General features: G+C 36.2%; 1 protein-coding gene across 13 annotated transcripts in view; it reads left to right on the plus strand.

Moving 5' to 3' along the window:
- PMCA (plasma membrane calcium-transporting ATPase 3) overlaps positions 1-24,036 on the plus strand; it is a 64,470-nt gene that overhangs the window by 30,348 nt on the left and 10,086 nt on the right. For 6 of the 13 annotated variants that reach the window (XM_011300266.1, XM_011300267.1, XM_011300270.1 and 3 more), the window contains 8 exons: positions 303-338; positions 1,584-1,984; positions 2,070-2,554; positions 2,667-3,712; positions 3,829-4,043; positions 4,285-4,436; positions 7,467-7,599; positions 14,859-20,882. In XM_011300266.1, the coding sequence (XP_011298568.1) occupies positions 303-338; positions 1,584-1,984; positions 2,070-2,554; positions 2,667-3,712; positions 3,829-4,043; positions 4,285-4,436; positions 7,467-7,599; positions 14,859-15,338 (2,948 nt within the window). In that variant the 3' untranslated portion in view covers positions 15,339-20,882. Of the gene's footprint in view, positions 1-302; positions 339-1,583; positions 1,985-2,069; positions 2,555-2,666; positions 3,713-3,828; positions 4,044-4,284; positions 4,437-7,466; positions 7,600-10,398; positions 12,082-12,135; positions 12,224-14,858; positions 20,883-20,978; positions 21,048-24,036 lie in introns of those variants that run through there. The other 7 variants (XR_891928.1, XR_891927.1, XM_011300273.1 and 4 more) reach the window with 7 other exon arrangements.

Raw genomic sequence — 24,036 nt, forward strand, 5'->3', positions numbered from 1 at the left:
CTTATAACCCAAGAAGTGTACAGTTTGGAAGTATCAGGTATTTCGAGTCGATAAATATTTTCTACCCCTTCAGTGAAATAAAAAATATATACGATACCTTCAGGCTGTCCATCCACTGCAGTTGTTCAGCAATTAATTCAGGCTATTTCAAAAGCTGTGGAGTCAAATAATGGCGTGTAGCAAGAATAATAATTATCGAAAAACCTACAAATGTTTGAAGACAACCAAACGTTGATTATCAACATTGTTTTAGGAACGTTGCTAATAAATTTTCTTGTTTTTGCATGCGTTTTTTTATCTAGAGGCTAAAAAGCAGCGGAAGAAGAAGTCTCTCTCAGGTGATTAAAATTTTCATCCTATTTTTTTACTATATGGAAAAGAAAAGAAAAAAATCAGAATTTCGAAAGAAAATTTGACAAGAGTCTCTTCTTACATCACCTTTCTTCTTTTACAAACTTTTTATTATTCACCTGTACATATTTATTATTCTTCAAATTTTAATTCCCTAACAATGCCCTGGCTAAATAAAAAGCTTTTCAATTAGCTCCAACGTTATCAATACTCTCCATCTCGGTCCATTGAAAAGGGTAAAAATTTCTTAACTAAAACATGCACTGAACCATTCATGCAAATATCTCAACAATGATAACATATTCATTCATCTCATCCTTCACGAAGAAAAAAATACTTGAAAAAGTATTTGAGAAGTTTCGTAAAAATTGCTCTTTGAAACGTAAACGTGGGGCAAACGGCGAAATCGGAAAAAGTACTACACGAATACGAAAACTTACGAATCAGTTCCGTCAAATTTACTGTACCGTTTTGTTTCTATTCAAACGAGATTTTAACTCACGATTTTTTTCAAGTCAAGCAATGATCTTACTCATAATAATATTATATATATACTGATCATCTCGTATGTCTTACCATGATTTCTGAAAATGACTGAAATTATTCGTCAGCTCACGATTCCGTGACTAGTCGTGTACTTCTTCCATCATTTTTTTCTCCGTGTAGACACATCACACATTTAAATGTTTCAATCATATATATCTGTTAAAACCCCACCATATACTCCACCATTTTAATGTTTCACGAATTATCGAATTTTTGCATAAAAAATCAAACATGAAAGATTTACTTTTTCTTGTCTAATATCGTTATTACCTTTCCAATGCATTTAATGGTTGACTTCCTTGTTTGCAAAATAGATTGACAACTTATATTCATAGTTTATCATTTTCAGACACTAACTTTAACGCTATTTTTAGTTTTACCTAATTTTTTAATCCTTCCGAAGCTAGTTGACCAAAAAAAAAAGAGTATCTCACGGTTTACGCGTCCAACAAGGAATAACTTATTCACAGCTCAATACTAAAACCAAGTTGCTTGATTATATATAAAAGTCGTCAAGGTTTCCAGAATTAAAATTCACCTGCACCAAGACCGTTGATTTGATTTCCACCTAAATATATTCTCAAGGAGTATTGATCTTACTTCTGGAAACATTGAATTACACATCAATCATGAATAAGGTCAAGAGATTAATGAAAAAAAATTCTATTCCGATGTGATAAAATAAGGTGAGGAAGCTGGTGAAATAACGGGAAATAGCCACGGAGGTAGTGGGACACGTCCACACGATGCCGGTGAAAATCATCATGCACCAAGTGGTAGTGGTGGTGGTGCTGGTGGTGAAGTAGCCGCTGAAGCTGGTAAAAAAGAGAAGAGTGTACTCCAGGCTAAATTAACGAAACTCGCTATTCAAATTGGATACGCTGGCTCAACGATAGCTGTACTCACAGTCATTATTCTAGTCATACAATTCTGCGTGAAGACGTTCGCCATCGGTAAAAAACCATGGAAAAATACGTACGCCGGTAATCTCGTTCGACACTTGATCATTGGTGTTACCGTACTTGTGGTAGCTGTACCGGAAGGTCTTCCCCTAGCTGTTACGCTGTCTCTCGCCTACTCGGTCAAGGTTATTATCTTCATTTCCAACTTCCTTCCAATCATTAGATTCACCATGTTAATTTGTGTCAATTCTGCTGATTAAATTCCTACAGAAAATGATGAAGGACAACAATTTGGTGCGTCATCTTGACGCCTGTGAGACAATGGGTAATGCAACGGCTATTTGCTCAGACAAGACTGGTACACTAACGACCAATCGAATGACAGTCGTCCAGTCCTACATTTGTGAAAAAATGAGCAAAACGATACCATCGTTCAATGAAATACCCAATCACGTTGGCAACTTACTCACCCATGCGATCTCCATAAATTCGGCGTACACGTCCAGAATAATGCCATCGCAGGATCCCACTGAGCTTGCAATGCAGGTCGGTAACAAAACCGAATGTGCCTTACTTGGATTTGTATTGGCCCTGGGCCAGAATTATCAAACGATACGAGACGACCAACCCGAGGAGACATTCACGCGGGTCTATACGTTTAACAGTGTTAGAAAAAGTATGTCCACTGTTGTACCCAGACCGGGCGGTGGTTACAGACTCTTCACCAAGGGTGCTTCCGAGATCATCATGAAGAAGTACGTTGTTTTTTTTTTTAACTTTTTTTATTTCAATATCACCCCTGTATCAACGAGATTGTTCAAATTTCACATTCACCAATAATATGATATTTGTTTCGGCCGTTTTCAGATGTGCCTTTATTTATGGTCGCGATGGACATCTGGAGAAGTTTACAAGAGATATGCAAGATCGGCTGGTGAAAAATGTTATAGAACCCATGGCATGCGATGGACTTCGTACTATTTCCATAGCATATCGTGATTTTGTTCCTGGTAAAGCAGAAATCAATCAAGTGCATTGCGAGGGTGAACCAAACTGGGAGGACGAGGAGAACATTGTATGCAATTTAACTTGTCTCGGTATCGTGGGTATCGAGGATCCAGTGAGACCCGAAGTACCAGAGGCAATAAAAAAATGCCAGAAGGCAGGTATAACTGTGAGGATGGTCACTGGTGATAACATCAATACAGCAAGATCAATAGCCTTCAAGTGTGGTATCCTCAAACCAACCGATGATTTTCTCATTCTGGAGGGCAAAGAATTCAATAGGAGAATTAGAGATGCCAACGGTGAGGTCCAGCAACATTTGTTGGATAAAGTTTGGCCAAAATTGAGGGTACTCGCGAGATCATCACCAACTGACAAATACACACTCGTCAAGGGTATTATTGACAGTAAAGCAACAGTGAGCCGTGAGGTTGTTGCTGTCACTGGCGATGGTACAAACGATGGTCCAGCGTTGAAAAAGGCTGATGTTGGTTTTGCCATGGGTATTGCTGGCACTGACGTTGCTAAAGAAGCTTCCGATATTATTCTTACTGATGATAACTTCTCATCAATTGTAAAGGCTGTTATGTGGGGGAGAAATGTCTACGATAGCATAGCCAAATTTTTACAGTTTCAATTGACTGTAAATATTGTTGCTGTTATTGTGGCATTCATTGGTGCATGCGCTGTACAAGACTCACCACTCAAAGCGGTACAAATGTTGTGGGTCAATTTAATTATGGATACATTAGCCTCACTTGCACTGGCTACGGAATTACCAACCCCCGATCTACTACTACGTAAGCCGTATGGACGTACGAAACCACTCATATCCAGAACTATGATGAAAAATATCCTGGGTCAGGGGATTTATCAATTGGTTGTTATTTTTACGCTCCTCTTCGCTGGTGAGTCGTTATTGTAATTAGATTTTTATAAAAAAAAAAAAAGTAAAATTAATTTCTTCTTTATGGCTCGACTAGTAATTGTTTGTAATAATAATTCTTCGATATTTATGCCATAGGGCACAGGATTTTTGACATCGACAATGGTCGGGCTACTGATTCCCATGCTAGTATGCCAACACAACACTTTACCATGATATTCAACACATTTGTCATGATGACCCTGTTCAACGAATTCAATGCCAGAAAAATTCATGGTCAGAGAAATGTCTTCCAGGGAATATTCACCAACCCCATATTCTATTCAATTTGGATTGGAACCGCCTTGTCTCAAGTAAGTGGCAATTTTCAACATTATCTGATGAATATCATGGGAACATGACAGATTTGGCGCGCTTGTAGATGAATAATATATTACGCACGCGTTTCATACAAAATTTTATGTCATCGCGCCCGGAATCCGCGATTTAACCGAGCGAAGCGAGGTTAGAATCGCGCGATTACGGGTACCGATGGCATAAACTCTCTTTTGTATTATTTATAAATGAAACACTTTCTTTTTCTGTTTACATTAGATTGTTATCATTCAATACGGTAAGATGGCATTTAGCACAAAGGCTCTCGATATAGATCAGTGGATGTGGTGTCTGTTCTTCGGTTTTGGTACGCTACTGTGGGGCCAACTAGTCACGACCGTTCCTACACGCAAACTTCCCAAGATATTCTCGTAAGTGATTTTTTTTTTTCATTACACGTTTGATACATTAGCTGTTGACTCCCAATTACAGATTGTCATGCAACAACGAAATTTGTGTGACAATAAATACTTCCAATATTTCATTACATTTATCGTTCGATGTATATTTTATTATATGATGAACGTTGATATTTTATTTTTCTGTTAAAATTTTTATGTTAAAAATTTCATTTTATGATTGTTCGAGAGAAACTTGTAGGAGTGTTTATTATTGTTCAGTGGATCGCACTTGAAACATCAACGCTCATACAAGAGATCTAATGAATATTCATAATATGTACCTCCCTATGTACATAAACTTTACATGACTATGAAATGAAAAAAAAATGATGATATAAATTTGTTCGTTGATAAAGTAGTTGCCATTGGCAGTCAGCACAGTGTTAGAGTCGGTATATACATTATTTTATATATTTTCATTGATTGTTCGTTAATGTCAAGCCAAGATTGAATAGACACTCATAGCTTTCGTATTCCCCCTCTTTAGTACGTGGTAGAACGGCCTCTGCATGCTAGAATTAATCTGTTGAACAGTTATAAAAAACGAGGAGACATCCACACTAACCGATTATAACATTAATGCAGGAGGAGTAGTGGCAATTTAGGGCTGCCTTCTCATGATCTGTTCTCACGAATCCCTTCCACATCACGTTCAGTGCAAATACCTATTTCAGCACGGCTATTTTATCCCTGAAGATAATTCATTGATTTCTTTCTCTCCAAAGTCGTCACTTGATGGGTTTTATCTCATTCAGCTCACATTTAGTCAATTTCCAGGGCAAAATAGTCGAGCCATTAATCGAAACAATTCCATTCATTCCCTATACCTATCTCTGGTGCCTGAACGTTTTGGTTAACACTGGATGTTGCATGTATACGACCGTTTTAATCAAAAGAAAATATGGAAAAAGTAATAAAAGTCAGATATAAAAAACGACAGGACTGAACAAATAAATCTATATCTACGTACTTGTTTGTATTTTCGTATGAGATACCGATGCAATATCAGTGTTGCGATTCTGAGACGAATGCTTATTCGAAATAAAATATAAATAACACATAAATCCAGATAAAAAAATTATGAAAAAACAATAGTATGAGACAACAAAATTATGTAAACGTAAATAGAATGCCATTCGTATTGTTGTAATGTGGAAACGGTAGTTTGTGCTTTCTCTAGTGAAAACCTAATGTTTTGAGGTACTAACGGTGTATCGCATTCGTTGAATATATAACAACGACCAGCTGAATCTTTAGTCATCGATTCAAAGATGAAGAATCAGCCTCAATCTCTTTGTGCCTTTTTGCCCACGTTTATCTTTTTTTTTTATCCTATAACCATTATTCTTCCCGACACTTTTTTTTCCCCCACCTCTCTTGTGTAAAAACAACCCTAATACCTTCCAACGAAAGATTGATCTCTCATGAAATGATTAATTCGTTACACGAATCGTATTCCTCCGAGTTGTGTCTGTATCCTTTCAATTTCAAAGAATTCATTTTCAACGAGTATTGTTCCAGTGTTTATCCCTTATAAATCCCACTCTCCACTAAGCCAGCTACGACCGATGAAAACCGTCTGTCTTACCTTGAGAATTACAAATCCTTCGATGCAAAATCTCATTTCCTCACGCTTCCATATCTCAACAATACGTGCGCCTATTTCTCCTCATATGATCCACTTCTCACTAACATATACCGCAATTTATCCCTCCACTTGTCAATATGGCAAGAGACAGCCCGGGAAAGCTTTTCGTAAAACGTTTAAGAAAATAATTTGAATGGTGGAAATAGCGATTTGCGGCTTGACTTCCAGTACTAACGCGGAAACCTAATCAAGAGACCAATATCCGAGATTTTCCAAAGGTCATCAGAATAATACGGAACCCCGGTCACTAATGCTGCTTCCATTTCCGCAGGAATAAAACGCCATCCCTCTAGCTCGTGGGCCGTTCTCAGAATTCCGGTTGTGCGAATTACTAACCCCTCCCCCTGTCCCTTTTTTATCTCCTCAATAATCAAGACAAATTAGTATGCGAGGTGCGAGACGAACTAGTTAACGCTGAAACAATTATTAGATTTTAAATTAGCCGTGAAACTCATCGAGTTCATGGTCCGCCCACGTATTTACTACCTCGTCATCTTTTAACACATTCAATGCAGAGTTTATAGATGAAAATTTATGATTAAACGCATGTTATATAAATATTGGCATTTAATGATTAATTCTTATTAATTTATCAATATAATTGCATCGCATTATTAAAATTAACATAATAATACACACGATTGACACATCAACATACAATGCCATCATTCAGCAACGTAAACCATCACAATAGTTACGTCTTTCATAATCATTCACATCGTGTATCATTTATTCGAATTAGCTTTTATATGAATTGATGTGTAATAATCTTCATGATATTCATTTGTACTAATGTCATAATCATTTATCAAGCATCGTAATTTTCATAGCATATATTCATATTTTTCAGCGCAATACATATTTGTCCAGTATGGTCTTTTCTTTCTAAAATGAAATTTTCTTCTCTACTTTACTCGCTTTGTATTCGAACTTATAAATTTCTCATATTCTCTCAATTCAGTGAAACCTCTTTCTCTCCGAATATACTAACCTATTTTATTCTTATCTGTACCTAAATCTTTTATTTCCCCCGCCCCCTTGGCCGGCATTACCTATCGGTTTTTCTATCTTTCTCCAACTTTCGCTTGGTAAATTCGATCAAATAATAACTCTCCAGTCACTCCCACATAAGAGTGTAATCTAATAATGGCATTCGCCTGACAGTGAGGGGGACTGAAGGGGGAAACGGAAAAATGAGTGCAGTGCATCGAGGAGAGCCGACGAAAATGCAAAAAAATAAAACGAACAAATATTGAGAAAAGAAAGAATTGAAACAAAAAAAAAAAGAAAAGTTTTGCCTTTAAAACAGGGACCGAGTTATGAAGAACTGGTTTAATGTTTTTCAAAAACAGATGGGGTCGTGGCCAGCCAGATGATATCCATGCTATTCATCTAGGAGACGAGAAATACGACCCAGACTCGGATAAAAAGCCCCGCGCAGGACAAATTCTATGGATCCGTGGTCTAACACGACTGCAGACTCAGGTAACTATCCTCATGTCACTCTCATAATCATCACTCAAAGTCAACATTCTCAGATCCTCTCACAAAGGTATTTACACTATGAGTTCAATATGGAGCTTAGAGGAAAAATTAAATAGGAATAACAAGAGAGACCAGTAGCAGGATTAATTTTATATCGCAGAAGGATAAATAACATGAGAATCATTCAAGGCCAGGTCAAATAGTCCGCCATCCCATTCATTTTTTTTCTAGATGAATCGGGATTGCGCGTTCCCTATGAAAAAAAAAAAAAAAAACAATAGCGTTTATCTGTGCCACTAGTTGACCACAATTTGCTCTTCCTTTTTATTTTATTTTTTTATTTTCGTCTTTCGTTTTTGCCAAGTGGAGGAGGAATTGAATTTAGGCCTGTTTAATGTATCAATTAATCATCAGTTCATCATTCTGATGGGTTACATCGAAGAATCCTCTGGTGATTGACATCACACCCGTTTTTACGGCCCAAACTCGATTACACCTCCACTTTAAATCCCACACCATTTCATTGAGTTAACAACTTCGGAAAATCCTGTAATTACCAACTGCCGTGATTGCGTTCGTAAACTACGTTGTCTAGGTCAGTGGCACGTACCCACGTAATTTTGAGATAGCCATTATGTGATTAGTGTCGTTACGCACTATTGCAAACAATCGAGAGCCTTTCAGCATTCATTACCCCAAAAACCAAAAAGGAAAAAAAAAACACAAAAATCCTATCCATTATAATTTTTTCGTTCTTTCATTTACTCAAGTTGCCAAGAAAAGTAAAGACTCCGTAATAGAAGGGAGATGATCCTTGCGGCGAGCTCAGGTTTGTCACGAATCCGGGTGATTAGTTTGTTTCCGATAACCGATAATTGCGTTGTCGATACATAGGTTCACCTACTCCCCAAGCCCTTTCACTGAGAAACAACACGAGACTATTCAACTCTCCCTAGCCCTCCCTGCCACCTGATTGCCATCATGGCCCACCGATCACTCACGAATCCTTTTGCGAACCGATGACGCAAACCCACATACCCAAACAATCTCTATTCTACCCAACACCCCTGAATTTCCATTATTATCCAAGACCCTTTCACCGAAGTTGTTTAATTCCTCGTTTTATTTAATTTTTAAAAACTCCAATCTGTTAATTTTAACTTGACAAATTTTGCTACCGGAAATTCGAGTATTAGAATGCTCGATGACAAAACGAGGAGGAGCAGTGGTCGTACTGCTGGGGATTACTAATGTTTCATCGTGTAAATATTACGTAGCGCAATAGAGTTCGGTTGATAGTGCTTGAGCCTGGTTGAATCGCCCTGTAGAGAGAACATTGAAGATGCAATATAAAAATGATGTTCAGAGGATTATGAATATCGAATCGCCGTCGTATTCTGAGGATCAACGGTAGTAAAAAAAAAAAAATGAGGGAATTGGATGATTATTCCCGTGTTGTATGCAATCAGGTCTCAATTACAATGGTCCACGCAGTCCTCGGTTCAACAATTGTACCCAGAGAATCAATGGAGTACTCATTTAATGCTTATCGTAGCAATCAACAGGAGTGTCTACGGTGCAACGAAAATTGCATCCCTCTGTCCCCATCGTATTTCATTTCCACTTTTTTTTTTGTCTTAGGGAAAAACTATTTGCATAAAATCCATTGATTATCCTTATTGTGTACCTTCCTGTTTTCCTATTTTCTCCGCTGTCTTTTATATTCCCTGTACGTCTTGGCATTTCTATGTTTCTTACTCTATCTTTATCACTTTCACACCAATACCGTTGTTCCATTCTATGTTCAATACACACAAACACGTGCCCTAGTAGGAAAAAGAAAGCAACACACTGCTTTATCTTTGTTTCCAATTCCCAATAATGGAACCAATTTTACGTTTTTCCGTTTACTGGGCGTTCGAATCACGACAATTGTATGTCGTAGAGATTGGGAAGGAAAAATATGAAATTGCTGTAGAACTTGTTCCTCGGAAGCGAGCCATGAAAACATTGAGTAAGAATTATAACCGAGGGTTGAAATAATGAATATTTTGTATAATATTGTAACAAAGTCAAGGATATGTACTAAAGAAACGTCAGGAGATTGCAATCTCGAGATGATTGCAGACTCAAGCAGCATGTAATGAAATAATCAACAACGCGCAATGAAAGCCGTCGATCCGGTTGGCGCTTCAATGGCAGCAAAAACTAACAGATAAATATTATTTTTGGCGTGACTTCAAGTTTACTTATTCTTGCCTCTAAGATATCGCTAAGTATCTGTTCGTAATAATATTTTACGTGATTTCTGCTTTTGCCAATGGTGTTGAAGTTGAGGAGTGATGTTTGTATTTATTTGACTGTTGATAAAAGAAAATTGCTTATTTTTCTTTGAGCTCTTTTGATGAGTTATTGGACGGGATTTTATCGACTGATCTGTCAACTTATGCATCAGAGGCATAACACTTCATAACCAATATCATGGCAAAAGTTTATCCAATTCACGTTGATGAGTACTATTTTCACTCATTCTATCAAACTCTACACCGCCACTATCTTCTTCAGTTTCTATTTCCTGTTCTATTGAATCGACCAAATGTCGTGTACAATGTTGGAGATATTTACCACTGAAAAAATAAGGCTACGACTAATACATACTTTATTCTTACAAAATACGCAAAATATGAAAATCAATGATTTTTTTTTTTAATTTAAAATGATCATTTTAAGGGAAAACACTTCTATTAACGAATAAACTTAAGGTAATCTTATAAAACTGAATGTGTAACCTACTTTCAGACGAGCAATAGAACTCTGGTGCAGAATGTATCAGTGACAAGCAGATCCCCCTCTCAGGATTACTATATGGTTAGTCCCTCAAAACCTCTCTCCGCATTGTTTGACCGTTTTACATAATATCGTTTTCCTTCGTTTGATTTTATATTTATTCTGTACATTTAATCGACATTCTGCCTCAATTAATTTATTCAATATAATTTATTATTGAATTTGATTGGCCCGGATTTATACAACTCAATTTATTGCCGGTAATTCAAATTTTTCGTTTCATTAATTTCGATTGAATTTAATCAACGTCCGCTGTCGGATTACACGTTCGGGGTTTTCATTATTCAATTGAACAGGCATTTAAAGAATTAAATATATCATTATTTATTCAGAATTATTGAATTGCCAAATTCTTTTCAAATCTCGACGGAGAACGTTGATGATTGGATTATATTTCGTTTAATTATTGTTCCTTTGCCAACCAGAAATATTTCACTTGGCTGCTAAATTCTGTGCTTTACCGGCAAATTATTGCATTTTTTATTTTTTTAATTTCCGTGTTTATCATTATCCAATCGAAGATGATTTATAAATTATATATTTTTCATTCAGCGATGCCGCATGGACGTAAAAGCGCATGCGGGGACTTATTTCAATATAAAGTCCCTCGCACAAAGTACGCCTTATTACGTATATTCCTGTGTTTCGCTGGTATCAGCAATAATACCAATTAATAATACGTTTTTCATTTCCGAACTATATGTTTGCTTTCTGATGTAAAAACACTATTAAGTTTATGGATTTTTACGCCTTTAGCATTACTTATCCCATGTATATCGTTAACGCAATTTGGTGTTGCTGTGATATTAATAACTTATTATAAGAAAATCAATGAGCTGTACGATATTTATTTATCGACATTCGATGTACGTATGTATGAGCACGGCTAACAAAAATTGTAAATTTCGACAAAAAAGCCAATTATTTTTATATGATCGTGATGTTTGTTTCACGTGCACTCATACGTACATGTGTGTGTAAGTGTGCGTGTGCTATAACACTGTGTGCTATTTACAAGGAAATGAGTCATACTAAAAAATTGCGTGATATAATTCAAGACTGAGATTGCAATGGTGATCAGCCATTGTTTTAAAATAATTTTTCATTCACAGTTGCTCATTTTTACCTATTTTTTAAATATTTTTTTCATTTTTTCATTGTATCAAATGGGCACATGATTTTGATCGGAATTGTTGATTTTATTTTGTACTAAATTGCAAATCTCCAGAGAGAGAACAGTTTTCAATAATAATTAAAAGAAAGATGACATGTTATCTACGAGTAAGATAATTGGGTAGCCTCTCCAAAAGTCCTGTGTTCACGTTAATTCTCTCTCAGTCTGCTCGATCATATTTTTTTTCACAATTTAAAATGCCGACAGCGACGAAGAAGGAGAGAGTATCCAATAATCTCACAAGCAGCATGGAGAAAAATTGGAGTTGTCTCAGTCGATCAGAAAACCTATCGTTTCCGAATATCTAAAGGTGCACGGCCCAAGCAACTCAACTCATTGACAAGATCCAAATATCCGGAGGATATGTTGATAATGAAATAAGTTGATTAATCAGCAATTCAGCGTGGAATTTTCAAAGCGAAAAGCGTATTGGTGGATTCTACGGATGAATCAATAAAGAGATCCGGGTGAAAGGGTGGAAAATGGACTGATTATTATAATTTATGATTTGTTAGCCAGCGGAACTCATTCGGGAGACCGAGGTATAACAGGGTGGCAGTTTTATCCACCGCCGCCACACTATTCCTGTCGGAGTACAAACAAGTACGTAGCCCACGTAGAACGCATATCCTAATGACTTGTATGAGACTTGCGCGTTCAAATGGCCATCGGCATACGTACCCGGTGAAAAAATTGTCTAGAACACGTCGTACAGATGGATAGAATAATCATAGCGAGCAAAGATTAGGAAATGGTGTAGGTGAGATGAGGAATAATTTATTTGCTAAATAATTGGGATAATTGTAACACCTTGTACGTATGTCGATCGAGCTCGATTGGCATTTGAAATTTTTATGGCATTTTGCTCGATATGGTGATCATGCGTCGTTTAACCGACGACTGTAATACTGGTGACATGATTTTTATCCTGATACAAACCGAAAATCATATATGAATTTTAAATGATATGATGATTCGTTGCACTGATTTGTTATATTTTATTTGTGTGTAGCGGAAGTGGGACTAGATATGCAAGAAAAAAAAAATGGTATTGATGTTCTAACAAATGTTACAAAATGGCGAGCCAACGATAGTCTATTGCCCACAGCCGCGCTTTGAGTAGTTTACAGCTGTCTGATGAGTGTGCTGCGTGTTCATATTCCATTATACCGTATACACACACGTGTTTCCACTCTGTGAATGTGAAAACATTTATAAGGAAGATGCGCAAGCATAATTACCGTCATCTACACTGAATTTTTACCAAATAGACACACACGCGAATTTGCCAATCCAAATTTACATACCAACACCCTCACATCTTTGGTAAATATTAATCACAGCAAATGATCAATCCAATATGTACACGAACTCAATCTAAACTTTCTTATATAACTATTCTACTCTCCTTCTCCCATCTCTTTTCCAATTTCTCTTTAACTCTCGTCCCTCTCAAAATTTCTGAATTTAATCTCAACTCATGATCAATTAAAAACATCAAAATATGGCTTTCATTCCTTAACCTCATGTTTTATATTCTGCCTGGATTTTCTGAATTTTTTTCTCGTACTGTGTCTAACCGTGTTAACGTTTTGATTTTATTTGTTTAATACTCGCATTGCCCGGAGTATAATTCATAATTCTGCGAATTTATTCCAGTTAATGTCGCACGAGTTTCAGGAAATGGTGATTTTTATTTTATATTTCCTAACTGATTGACAAATAAAAATGGTAAAAATCGTATTTAACGTAACAGGGTAGATAGAGATCGATTGTCAAGTGCAGTTACCGAGAAAAATTACCCCTTTAATTACATATACCTGTGTCCAATACACTACATAGCCTGCAATTGGTACGGATTGAAACCTCATAGTGTGCCAATCTGCGTCTCCATGCAAATTCACTAAAAATTCAATATAAACAAATAGTAAATCAATGACTAGCAGCTTGCGCGGTTGCATAGCGGAACGTGACTGCATACTGGCGTATGTTTCAAAGCTTACGTATTAAATTTTATTTGAATTGTTAATAGTTATACATTAGGGAGGTGTTTGCGCTTAATGCGTCTTTCGAATTCGATTTAGCAACTCCTCCTTCTCCATCGTCCTAGAAAGCCTTAAAGAAATCATTGAAAAAAAAAAAAAACTAAGCACAAAGTTGAGTGATTGTCTCACACGAACTCCCAAATTTCCTTGGCTGAGGCTTTCGCGTAGACATTGTCTGTTTTATTATTTGTTCAGCACGTGACGTGAAAATGATCTTGAATATATTACCCCTGTCTATATTCTTTGTTTTCAACTGTACGCCTGTGTATATTGCCATAATTATCTTATCACGTGAAGCAACGTGTGGATTATGCAGTTATTCACTGATTAATTGTGAAATTCATATGTTTGTCGCTGGATGGTTCTGCTCCTGGCTGCAGTGTTTCATTTTTCATAAAAAAAATAAGAGGGCAAATATTTTCATCTTAGCACACTCTGCCGCTCTCACATATATTGTCTCAACTCCAAATACTTTTTTTTTTCTATTACAATTAATGATTGTTCACGGTATCGTCTTCCTCTCTGTCTCTGTCTGACTCTACATATCTGTCGATCCTATGTCCTATTACCCGTGGAATTTATTTATTAAAGAACGCTCCGCAATGCAGAAGGACTGACGCGGACCATCCCCTCCCCGGCGAAATAACATTGCGTATCCCATATATATATTATACATCGATGAGATATCAAGTCAGTTTGCGATCAGAGAGGAAGGAATTTTATTTTTCTCCAAATTCTTTTCGATAGGAAATGGATGACACGTCCAGTTGTTGCATTCATTACAGGCGAGTGCATTTAAAGGGTAGATGATAATAGCTTTTGTCGCAATAGGCGCCAATTCGATACATCCAATTACCCAATGACTAAGAAAAAACAGGCACAATAAAAGATTCAAAGTGATTGAAATTGCAAAATTCCCATTGACTCCCTGACAATAACTTAGAAAAGCCTTCCACACGTAAACATGAATGAAAAGGAAAAGGTTAGCCCCGCGAGACAAAGCAAATCCTTCAAGGAAAAAAGCGCAAACACATTTTCTCAAATCATTTTTTAATCACTCACTTTTGACCAGGCAACAAAAAACAAAAACGTAAGATTGAAAAAATATATAAAGAGAAGAGCAGCGCTTGTGTGTTATTCGCTGGCATCTGCCTCCTCGCCTCCTTATAGAAAGCCCTTCCCTATTTTTGCAGCTTCGAGTAATCAGAGCATTCAAGTCGACTCTGGAAGATTTGGAGGAGCGTCGTTCTGTTCATAGTTTACACAGCTTATACAGTATGCGAAGTTCACGCAGCCACACTGGGCCCCGGCCACTATCAGATTTCACATACATTGACGAAGACTCATCAAATCTCATGAACAAATTGAGACAGCAGAACACCGAACAGGATTACGACTCGAGCTCTAGAGGCTCACGTATACCATCTATCAACAGTCCAGCATCGCCGCTTCTACTGAATGTACCTGGCTCAGGATCCTCGTACAGCAATAATCATCGTTCCACCAACAACAATCTCACGACCAATAATACTAATGAACATCAACCCCTGAGTCCTAATCACACGACCAACAGGGGCATTGACAATGTCATGCAAAGTTCCTCACCCCTGGGCTCAAATGAACCAATATTACCCCCTGAATTACCGAAACTCGTTCACGAGACAAGCATCTAATGTGGCTACTTCATTATTTGTCTCAGCATGTTCCATCATCCAATCTTCATCAACTCTATTTCATTCCCAGTTGCTTGTCTTTTCAATAACTTAGCTGAATTGCATTGGTATTCATTCCAAAGTTTATCTCTTTTCAATCTGTGTCATTCTCATCTGGCAGTGATTTGTGGGTAGGACAGGCCTTTTCTTCTAACCAGATAATATCGGATCACTCTTTCTTCTTTCATGCCATTTGTAGGCACATTCTCTCTAACCTGTACTTACAATTCCAGGGCGACGAACCACAACCACATTATCATCTTCAATCTATCGTCCAAGTATTGTGGCATTATTGTTATTATTGTTTTTCTCTCAAGATTCTGACTCATCCCAACTGATGCGAACTTGATTTGCAATGTAATATAACTTTCCATTATACAATATTTGGGACCAGCACTATTCTTTCCTTGAAAGTACTTAATTCGATTTTACGTAACATTCTTGTGATAACAATGACTTTCATTCAAATGATTACTTCATTCTCTGCAGCAAGGAGAAAATCACTTGACTCGCTATTCATTATCAGGTGCTCTCCGCTCAGCAACAATGACCAATATTCGATAATAAAATAGAACGAATACAATTGACAGAAATCAATATTTTTCTCGTCTGCATTCTTACATCAACCGTTAATTCATGTGTCTGTCTAATGTCTTGTAGCGTTGTCTGCATGGTCTGTCCGCCTGTGTGCCTGTCAAAATTTCATTATTCGGACCTCTAATTTTATTGGTAATAACATCAAGACAAATCCAAATATTCAAATCGCAGACGTAGACATAATCATTCATTAATTTCTTATGAATTTAGAAAATCGCAATCAAGGCGCATTTGAGTCTGGTAATTTCGTGAGTTCTTCAACGAGACTGTGCCAGGTGTAAAGATCTTTTTAAATAATGGCACAGTAGAGAAATTATTGTGAACACCTTTCTTAACATTAAACTCCCGTACAATGCCATACAATACCGTGGCTACTCTCAATTTTAAAATATGCATATTGAGATTATCAGTGTTAACCTGTATCTGTGCATAACTTATCAAATCCACTTTACATTGCTGTGCCACATAACCATGAGTAGCCGTTACTTCTCTTTCTCTCGAAATTAGCATGAATAATGAACACGTTTCATAAAATGTACTTACCGTCTTCTTCCACGTGAACCTCATGATAAATTTTCCATTTTCAAATGTATTCTGGAAATTCTAGAATTCACTCTAACAAATACTCACCACTTGTTATTTGTCTTTTAAATTGTGTTTTAATTGCCATTATTTAATTATTATTATTTAACATTTGGTTATTGCGAGTGTTTGATACGCGGCCGGTAATTACAGGGCTCAGGGAGACGATGAATAAAAATCCTTGGTGGAAACAACAATTCTCCATCCCCCATTTATCGCTCTGTCATTATCAATTGATTATTTACTACGATTTGATTATTGGTTTTTTTTTTTATACACTTTATTATCGAAGCACATTATCTTACAATCTGAGATTAAGTTATGTAATGATTTAAATAATTATGTAATTCTTATGAGTGTTCACTCAAAATTGTATTTTTAATAATTTTGGATATAAGATGAAACATGAAAATGGTGATGGCTTATATTTCAATATAATTTTATCTGTTCGATGAGTTCCATTCACCGATACAATTTTATTGCTCCTGGAAAAATAATTCAATTATCCGTATCTCTCAGGAAAATCGAGTTATTATTCAATGTTAATTAACACTGACACTTACACGGACACACGTGCGTCTCGATTATCGTAATAAACTTTAAACTATTATCATTATTCTTCTTGATAGGCATAGCCCTTGATGCGCGTTCTCATTTCCAGGCCTAAAAAGTTTAGTACTTTGGTGGGTGGGTTTATTCAACTTTGAATGAAAACACCTGCATTGCCGAGTTGGAATCGTTCCATTTAGAATGCAAGCCAAAAGACAAAAGAATTACATGCATACGAAAGGAAATTCGTAGCACGTTGTCAAGGTCTTTTTCACTAAAAATTCGTAAAAAACTTGCATTGATGGTGAATTCAGAGGAAGTGGAAACGCATCGAAGTGGTCGGCCAAAAAATATTATTAAGAAATAAAAATTAAGAGAATTAACTGAAAAGTTAATGAATAAATACGGGAGAATCTCGTCCTCGATTGAAACTCATTTCCTGGAGCTAAGCATTATTGTTTAAATGCTGAAGAAAGGAATGTACTTATCGCTTTTGTGAAAATTGCTAATTGGTTGTTTTGTCTTTATGGCGGCACACTCGGCGACTTAGGAGTATTTGAGAAATAATTTTTCCTCATTTTTTTTTTCTCATTTTAACTGAATAATTCGAAAATGGTTTAATATTGGGGACGAGATGCTATTTTTTTTTTTTGAGATAAAAGAAAAATAATGGGTGAGTTTTAATATAAGTAGACGACAGTTGTATTGTCGGGGATTTTCATTAAAAATATAAAAACAATTCGCCGATTAACTCTTTTTCATTAGCAATTGATGAAGCGCCTCAATTTGTCGGCGATTTTATTAATCAATTGCTTATAATATGTATAGTGTATGAAAGATAAATCGATCATTTTAACTAAGCGTTATTAATCCAAATATTTACTACTGCCACTGTTACGTTAATGTCCGAGGGCGAAAGGCGCTAAAATCACTCATTATAAGAAAGAAAAAAAAAAGAATGTGAGAGGAAATATATCATATACATATGCATGAGTTGAATGGCCAACACGGGGAAATTTTTTAGGAAATTTTCATGTGTCCGTGCCATAAGAAAGAAAGATGGCATATTTTATGATCTATCACTGATCAATATTGATGATCTTTCGAGTGATTGTTTAGTCAAAATATTTTCAATGAAATCATGAAATTTAATAATTCCGGGGTTTATAATCAAAACAGACGAATACGACGAATTATTTCTATTTATGATTATAAAAATGTATAAAAAGTGGAAAAAAAAATGAATTCTTGCATTGCTTCTTCAAAACACAAAACAATGTAGACATCCATGTATATATTTGATATAAGTTTTATCCTTAATCTTGTTTCATTATTTTTTGTCCTTTATTTTGTTTTTCAACTGCATAATTAAAGTGGGAACTACTTGAATCTGGTTCACAAATTTTTATTAGTAAATTGTTCACATGAGCGGCACAAAGTTGACGAACCGACGAACTGAAAAAAAATTCAATGGAATAGGATATTGTAGAATTTATAATATTACTCAGAACAGAGAGAAAAGTTGAAAAAATAAAATTGCAATAACGGGGAGGGATGGTATATCCGGAATTAACGTCTAACATAGAACATGCTATGATGTACTCTGGCTTTCACAGTGCACTGTGCACAGTTAACGAAGCTTTTGCAAACTCAATTACCGTGTGTCATTCCTCGGTTTTGACCTTTCTACTTTTACACGCAAAAAAATAATAAAAAAAAAACAATAATGTCAAAAGAGAGTACCAACGCCAAGAACAAACGAAGTGAAAATCTCATTGAGGTATACCCGACGCGAATACCATGTGAAAATATTTACTCATACCAGTTAACAAAAAAAAAAACCAAAGAAATAAAAATAAATTTAAAAGTTAGACAGGCGCGTTCGTCATTCTTTTGCCGCCGCCGAACAATTGATCTGTTCCAAACCGTATAGTAAAAAATAAATACAGAAAAAAGGATAACACATCTAGCTGTAATATAACGAAGGAGTCCCTAGATTGTTATTGAACTAGTAAATACCTAGGCCACTATTCATTTGAATTAGGAATTAAACAGTAAGACGTTATTGTGATGTTATAATGGGAAGAACTTGAAGAATAGAACGGAATATGAAAGGAACACTGGAAGACGAATAGACAAAATCAATGATTATGTATATATGCGATTAAAGCAGAAATGTTTCGAAGATGACTGGACTGATTTTGACACTGAGCTGGGCTCATACCTGATCAACTCGAACTTTATCCCTTCACTCTTCCGGGCATGAATAATTACAGAAAAATATAATGTAAGGAGAGGAAGAAAATTGATGACGTGACGTTATGGTAAAGTACGACAAATAATAATATGAATCATCAATTAACCATAATCAATCTTTCTCGTCACCCTCAATCTTCTTACCATAGCACGAAAATTCGTGACCATTTAAAAAAATCGGGGACTGCTTTCACACTAAAAAATGAAGAAAAATAAAATCAGGTGACGCTGTTGAAGACCCTCACTATGAAATGGCCAATAATATTCCGGGAAAGGAAGAAGAGAGAAAGAGTAATTGGCGATTGATCGCCGTAATCTGGTGTTTTATACTATCTCATCGGCTATTGACGAAAAAAAAAACGCGTATGAAAATCCAAATGCCAAAACACCTGTTGGCTCTTTCTCCAATGTGTTAATTTACGATTATTTTATTCTATTCTTTTTCACGAAGATTTTTATTTTCTTCTTCTCACTTGTCTACTCAAATCATTCTCTAACGTCAATTCCCTTCACCAATTCCTGTTGTCGATTCCACAATCCACAAATCCATCAGTGATATTATCCACCTACTCTGACACTATTTCTCGCCTGAAAAATGTTCGAACGCTCTAACGGAATTAATACATCTCATTTTTGTTTCATCATATCTTATTGCTGTTGAGATTAATTGATCGTGATTGAAATAAATGAGTGAAATCGAAATTTTTTACATCAACTATAATCATACAACTATGATATTTGGCTGCTCGCTCGCTCGCTCGCTCGCCTCTTATTCTTACGTGGACACTCCCTTCTCTTTACACTTCACTCGACTCTCTTAAAGTTATATTATTCACCCTGTGTATCTTTCATACTATTACCTGAACGTGTATACATTCTCAAACTGAATCCAGCTTTGTATTACGTTGTACTGTTGTCCTTTACATACAATACAATCCCACGAGGCTATTTCTTGTTGAACATGTACGATACCGTTGGGAACATCTCCATTCCTTTGGGGATGTACAACGACAGTGTCGACTGGCAAGATGATACAGCTTTTTGCCACCCAGACTACTCTAGTTCAGGTCATTTATCCTTGGTAACTACGAGAAGTTCTTGGGTCGTCTGATCGATGGACACTGGATATTCTACCACCAAAAAAAAAACTGGCTCTACTAATCGTTCAAATTTTCTTATCATCTAATCATTCACTTTCCTGCATCGTATTTATCACGAAATCAATAACAACCAACTGTCTGTGTTGCAATTTTCATTCTTCACTCAACTCAAAATAACGACAAATGTCAAGTTCACGTCCATCTATCTGACGAGACGATTGATAGTACCTTTTTGCTAATAAGGAAAAATATATACTTGACCAATACCAAATACTGAAGTAGAACTTGAGAAGACAAATATAATAGCATAACGTAGATAATATACAGTGACCCTATATATAGTAAATACGTACAATATACTACACCGAAGATATAAGCTCTCGTCTTCTCCTTTGAACAATAAATATAGGATGTGCTCTTGCTCTTTCTCTTATTATTTTTTTTTTTAAACAATTCTATCACATTTTTTGCTCATGCCACCCTGTTGTAACCATTATATTACCCTTTACTCTTGAAGGTGATAGGTGGCGAGTTGCAGGAACGTTTGATACCGGTACCCTACAGCAAGAGCTCGACAGACCAAGCTGTAAGCGCTCCTCTCTTGCTCACTTCTCTTCTTTCTTGTATAAGACTTTTATTCTCAACATGTTTATGCTCTTGACTGTGACTCCTTGCTTCAATTTTTTTTTTCTTTCTAAAACCTTTTTCTATTTTCCATCAGAATAGCAACTGAAGCCCGGTTTTATATTGAAAGCAGCTGTTCAAGATGTTTTTATGATTTTATTAATTATTTTATTTCATCATTTCAGAGGTGACCAACTGATTATTATTTTGGCTTTCTATCTCCCAACTTTGTCATATCAATTCTATCCCATCTTCATTTATAACATCAATCTTTCTATTCTTCTTTGTGCTCTGTGTTTGTCATTGGTATTACGCTATTTTCTCACTTTTTTTTTTGGCTTTCTGCTTCTGTGTGTAGAAAAGATATCACGTTCAGACGTATCCCGCTTTCCATTACGCCTTTCGCTATCGAATTCTCTTTAATTTCGCTACAATTATCCAGTGCTCAATGAGATAAAATCATTGAAAAGTAGATTCACCTGATTTTGACAGGGATATAACATGTCAATGATTTGATCACTGGTAATCATTCCGTTGATATTTTAATTCACCATTCATCAGCTGCAATTTTTCACAATAGCAGAATCTGCGCTGTAGTTTAATATTTTCATAAAATTTTGATGCTCATGCAGGTGATACTCATAGAAATCTGAAAAACGATCAGTTTAATATTTCCGGGAAGCTTAAAATCCATCGCATTCGCCATATCCCATGCTTTCAGATAATTAACCGCAAATCCGCTGATTGATAATCACCCAATTTGGTGGATTTTAGTGCCTGTCACTTTATATTATTGTCCATAGTCAGTGTTTACTAAAGCAATGCAGCTTCCCTAATGATCACGATTGCATTCTCGTGGTCATATCACTGGGAATTAAAAAACATGATAATAGAAGTCGAAAGGGTTTAACTTTGTTTGATGATGAATAATCCCAAATGAAAAGCAGTCCTCGCAACGTTCGACATTTCTCATGATACCTATAAAAATATTTTGTTCTATTGAAAGCAACGAAAAAATAGTAGGATTATCGAAATGTTGGCCATCAGGAAGACAAGCATTAAATGAGCCAGACGGCTAAATGGTTTTTGGCAACAATTTTACGCGCCACCTTTGTCGAGTGTTATCGAATCTCTTGCCAGCTGATTATTCGCAAAAAAAAAAATTATAAAAAGTGATTCCAATACTCTTCGTGCATGGTACACAATTCTCTCGCTGTATATCCTGCCAGCTACGCCAAAAATACACCTATCCATCCGCCTTAAAAAAAAAACCAGCGAAAAGTTAATATCCTGTCCCCTTTCTCGGGATACGTTGGCAACGACACACATGACAAGACGCGTAAGTATATGCAGTATCAAAAAAAACAGGCATTTTGTCTTATTATTTCATTGGTGGCTGGGCGATCGCGGTGGTAGCCTCTTCATGTTTGATTCCATATTTTGTTAATTACCCAACATCCCACATGTCCTGTACGATATCTGTGATGCGAGCATTTGAATTTATCGTTCATTGTTTCTCTTTTTTTTCTACGTGTCCTCTATATTATTCTCATATGTACAGCCGACGATCATGATAAGGTGGTGATGGATATGACGGATGGTAAAAGGATCGCGAACGTTGATGTTAAAATCATTGCCCTGGGATCAACTCCGGTGATGCATGTACATGTAGAAATAGTTATGATGCTGATGGGAGAGTAAATGATATCGTGAAACGTTTGTGAAATAGCTGAAAAATGGCATTGAATATTATGATGATTGCTTTCTTTTTTTTTAAGAATAAATTACTCGCCTGTTGTATATAAAAATTTTATACTCTCCTTTAGGATATTTTATGTCTGTTGGAATGTGCAACATGCCTGGGAAAAATGAGCTTGCATTTATTTACAGCTGGTGACTCTGTCCGAGAGTGATGCTGTGGTTGCTTGCACTTGCTTTGAATTGCTTTAACAACAGATTTAATGCTTTTCAACCGTTAAACTCTGTAATGACGCTTTTTGGCACGAACGAGCAATTTACCGAGAGCCAAATCAGCTGTCGCACAGTCGTTTTGTTCATAATTAACGCAGCTGAGTCAACGCGGAAACTTCAATTGTGAAGTGGTAAAATAGAAGGAGTTGATATTCCTTGGAATATTAAATATCCCCCGCAGGAAAGAATCTGTCCTATCGTTCCTCACATTGACGATTTTTATATTTTCATTTCAATAAATCATGGTTCTCCTCTTTTTACCACATTGCTATCGAAATAACCAGCAATATTTCAAGAATATTTAGATTGCAAAAAAAAATAAAAACACTAGTGATTGGTATTGGTGAGAAAAATACAGATTCTTCATCGACTTTTGGCTTTATCCCTGGATTCCGAGATTTTCAGCCTTTTACTCATGAAATACTTCAAACATTTTCTCTATCTAAAAGGAAGATAAAGCAAGTATTTTCCAATGCTCCACTGAAAGGAGAAACTCCATCGCAAGCCTCGACCGCTTTTAGTTTTGGAATTTCCTTTCTGGTGGATCTCCTAGTAAACCTTGTTTTCTAGAGCTAATGTCAAAGGGCTTTGTGTTTATTTCCACCGCAACGATAGTCGAGCTTGCACTGGAAAGCCGCTGTAAGGTGCACGAAGATATGCACTCACATGTTTCCACCCAGTTTCAATGACTACTGCTGTAGAGGAGAAAAAAATATAAGACAAAAATTGGAATTTAATTAAGTTCATTCAACCGAAGGCAAGGTTCCTCACTTCATATTCGCGATTGAGATTGGAATAACCGAATACCAGAAAAAATTATCTCTTGCAATGGAAACCTCAAAATGGTCTTCGTTACTTTCTCAATTCAAGAGAGAATATTATTTTATGAATTGCTCAGCTGAATTACCACCAACGTACATATAATTAAAAATTTTTTCATAATGTTAACTGTTAATTCTGAATGCAACAGCTTATTTGGC

The sequence above is a fragment of the Fopius arisanus genome, unplaced genomic scaffold (genome assembly GCF_000806365.1).
Source record: "Fopius arisanus strain USDA-PBARC FA_bdor unplaced genomic scaffold, ASM80636v1 scaffold00016, whole genome shotgun sequence".
NCBI classification, from domain to species: domain Eukaryota; kingdom Metazoa; phylum Arthropoda; class Insecta; order Hymenoptera; family Braconidae; genus Fopius; species Fopius arisanus.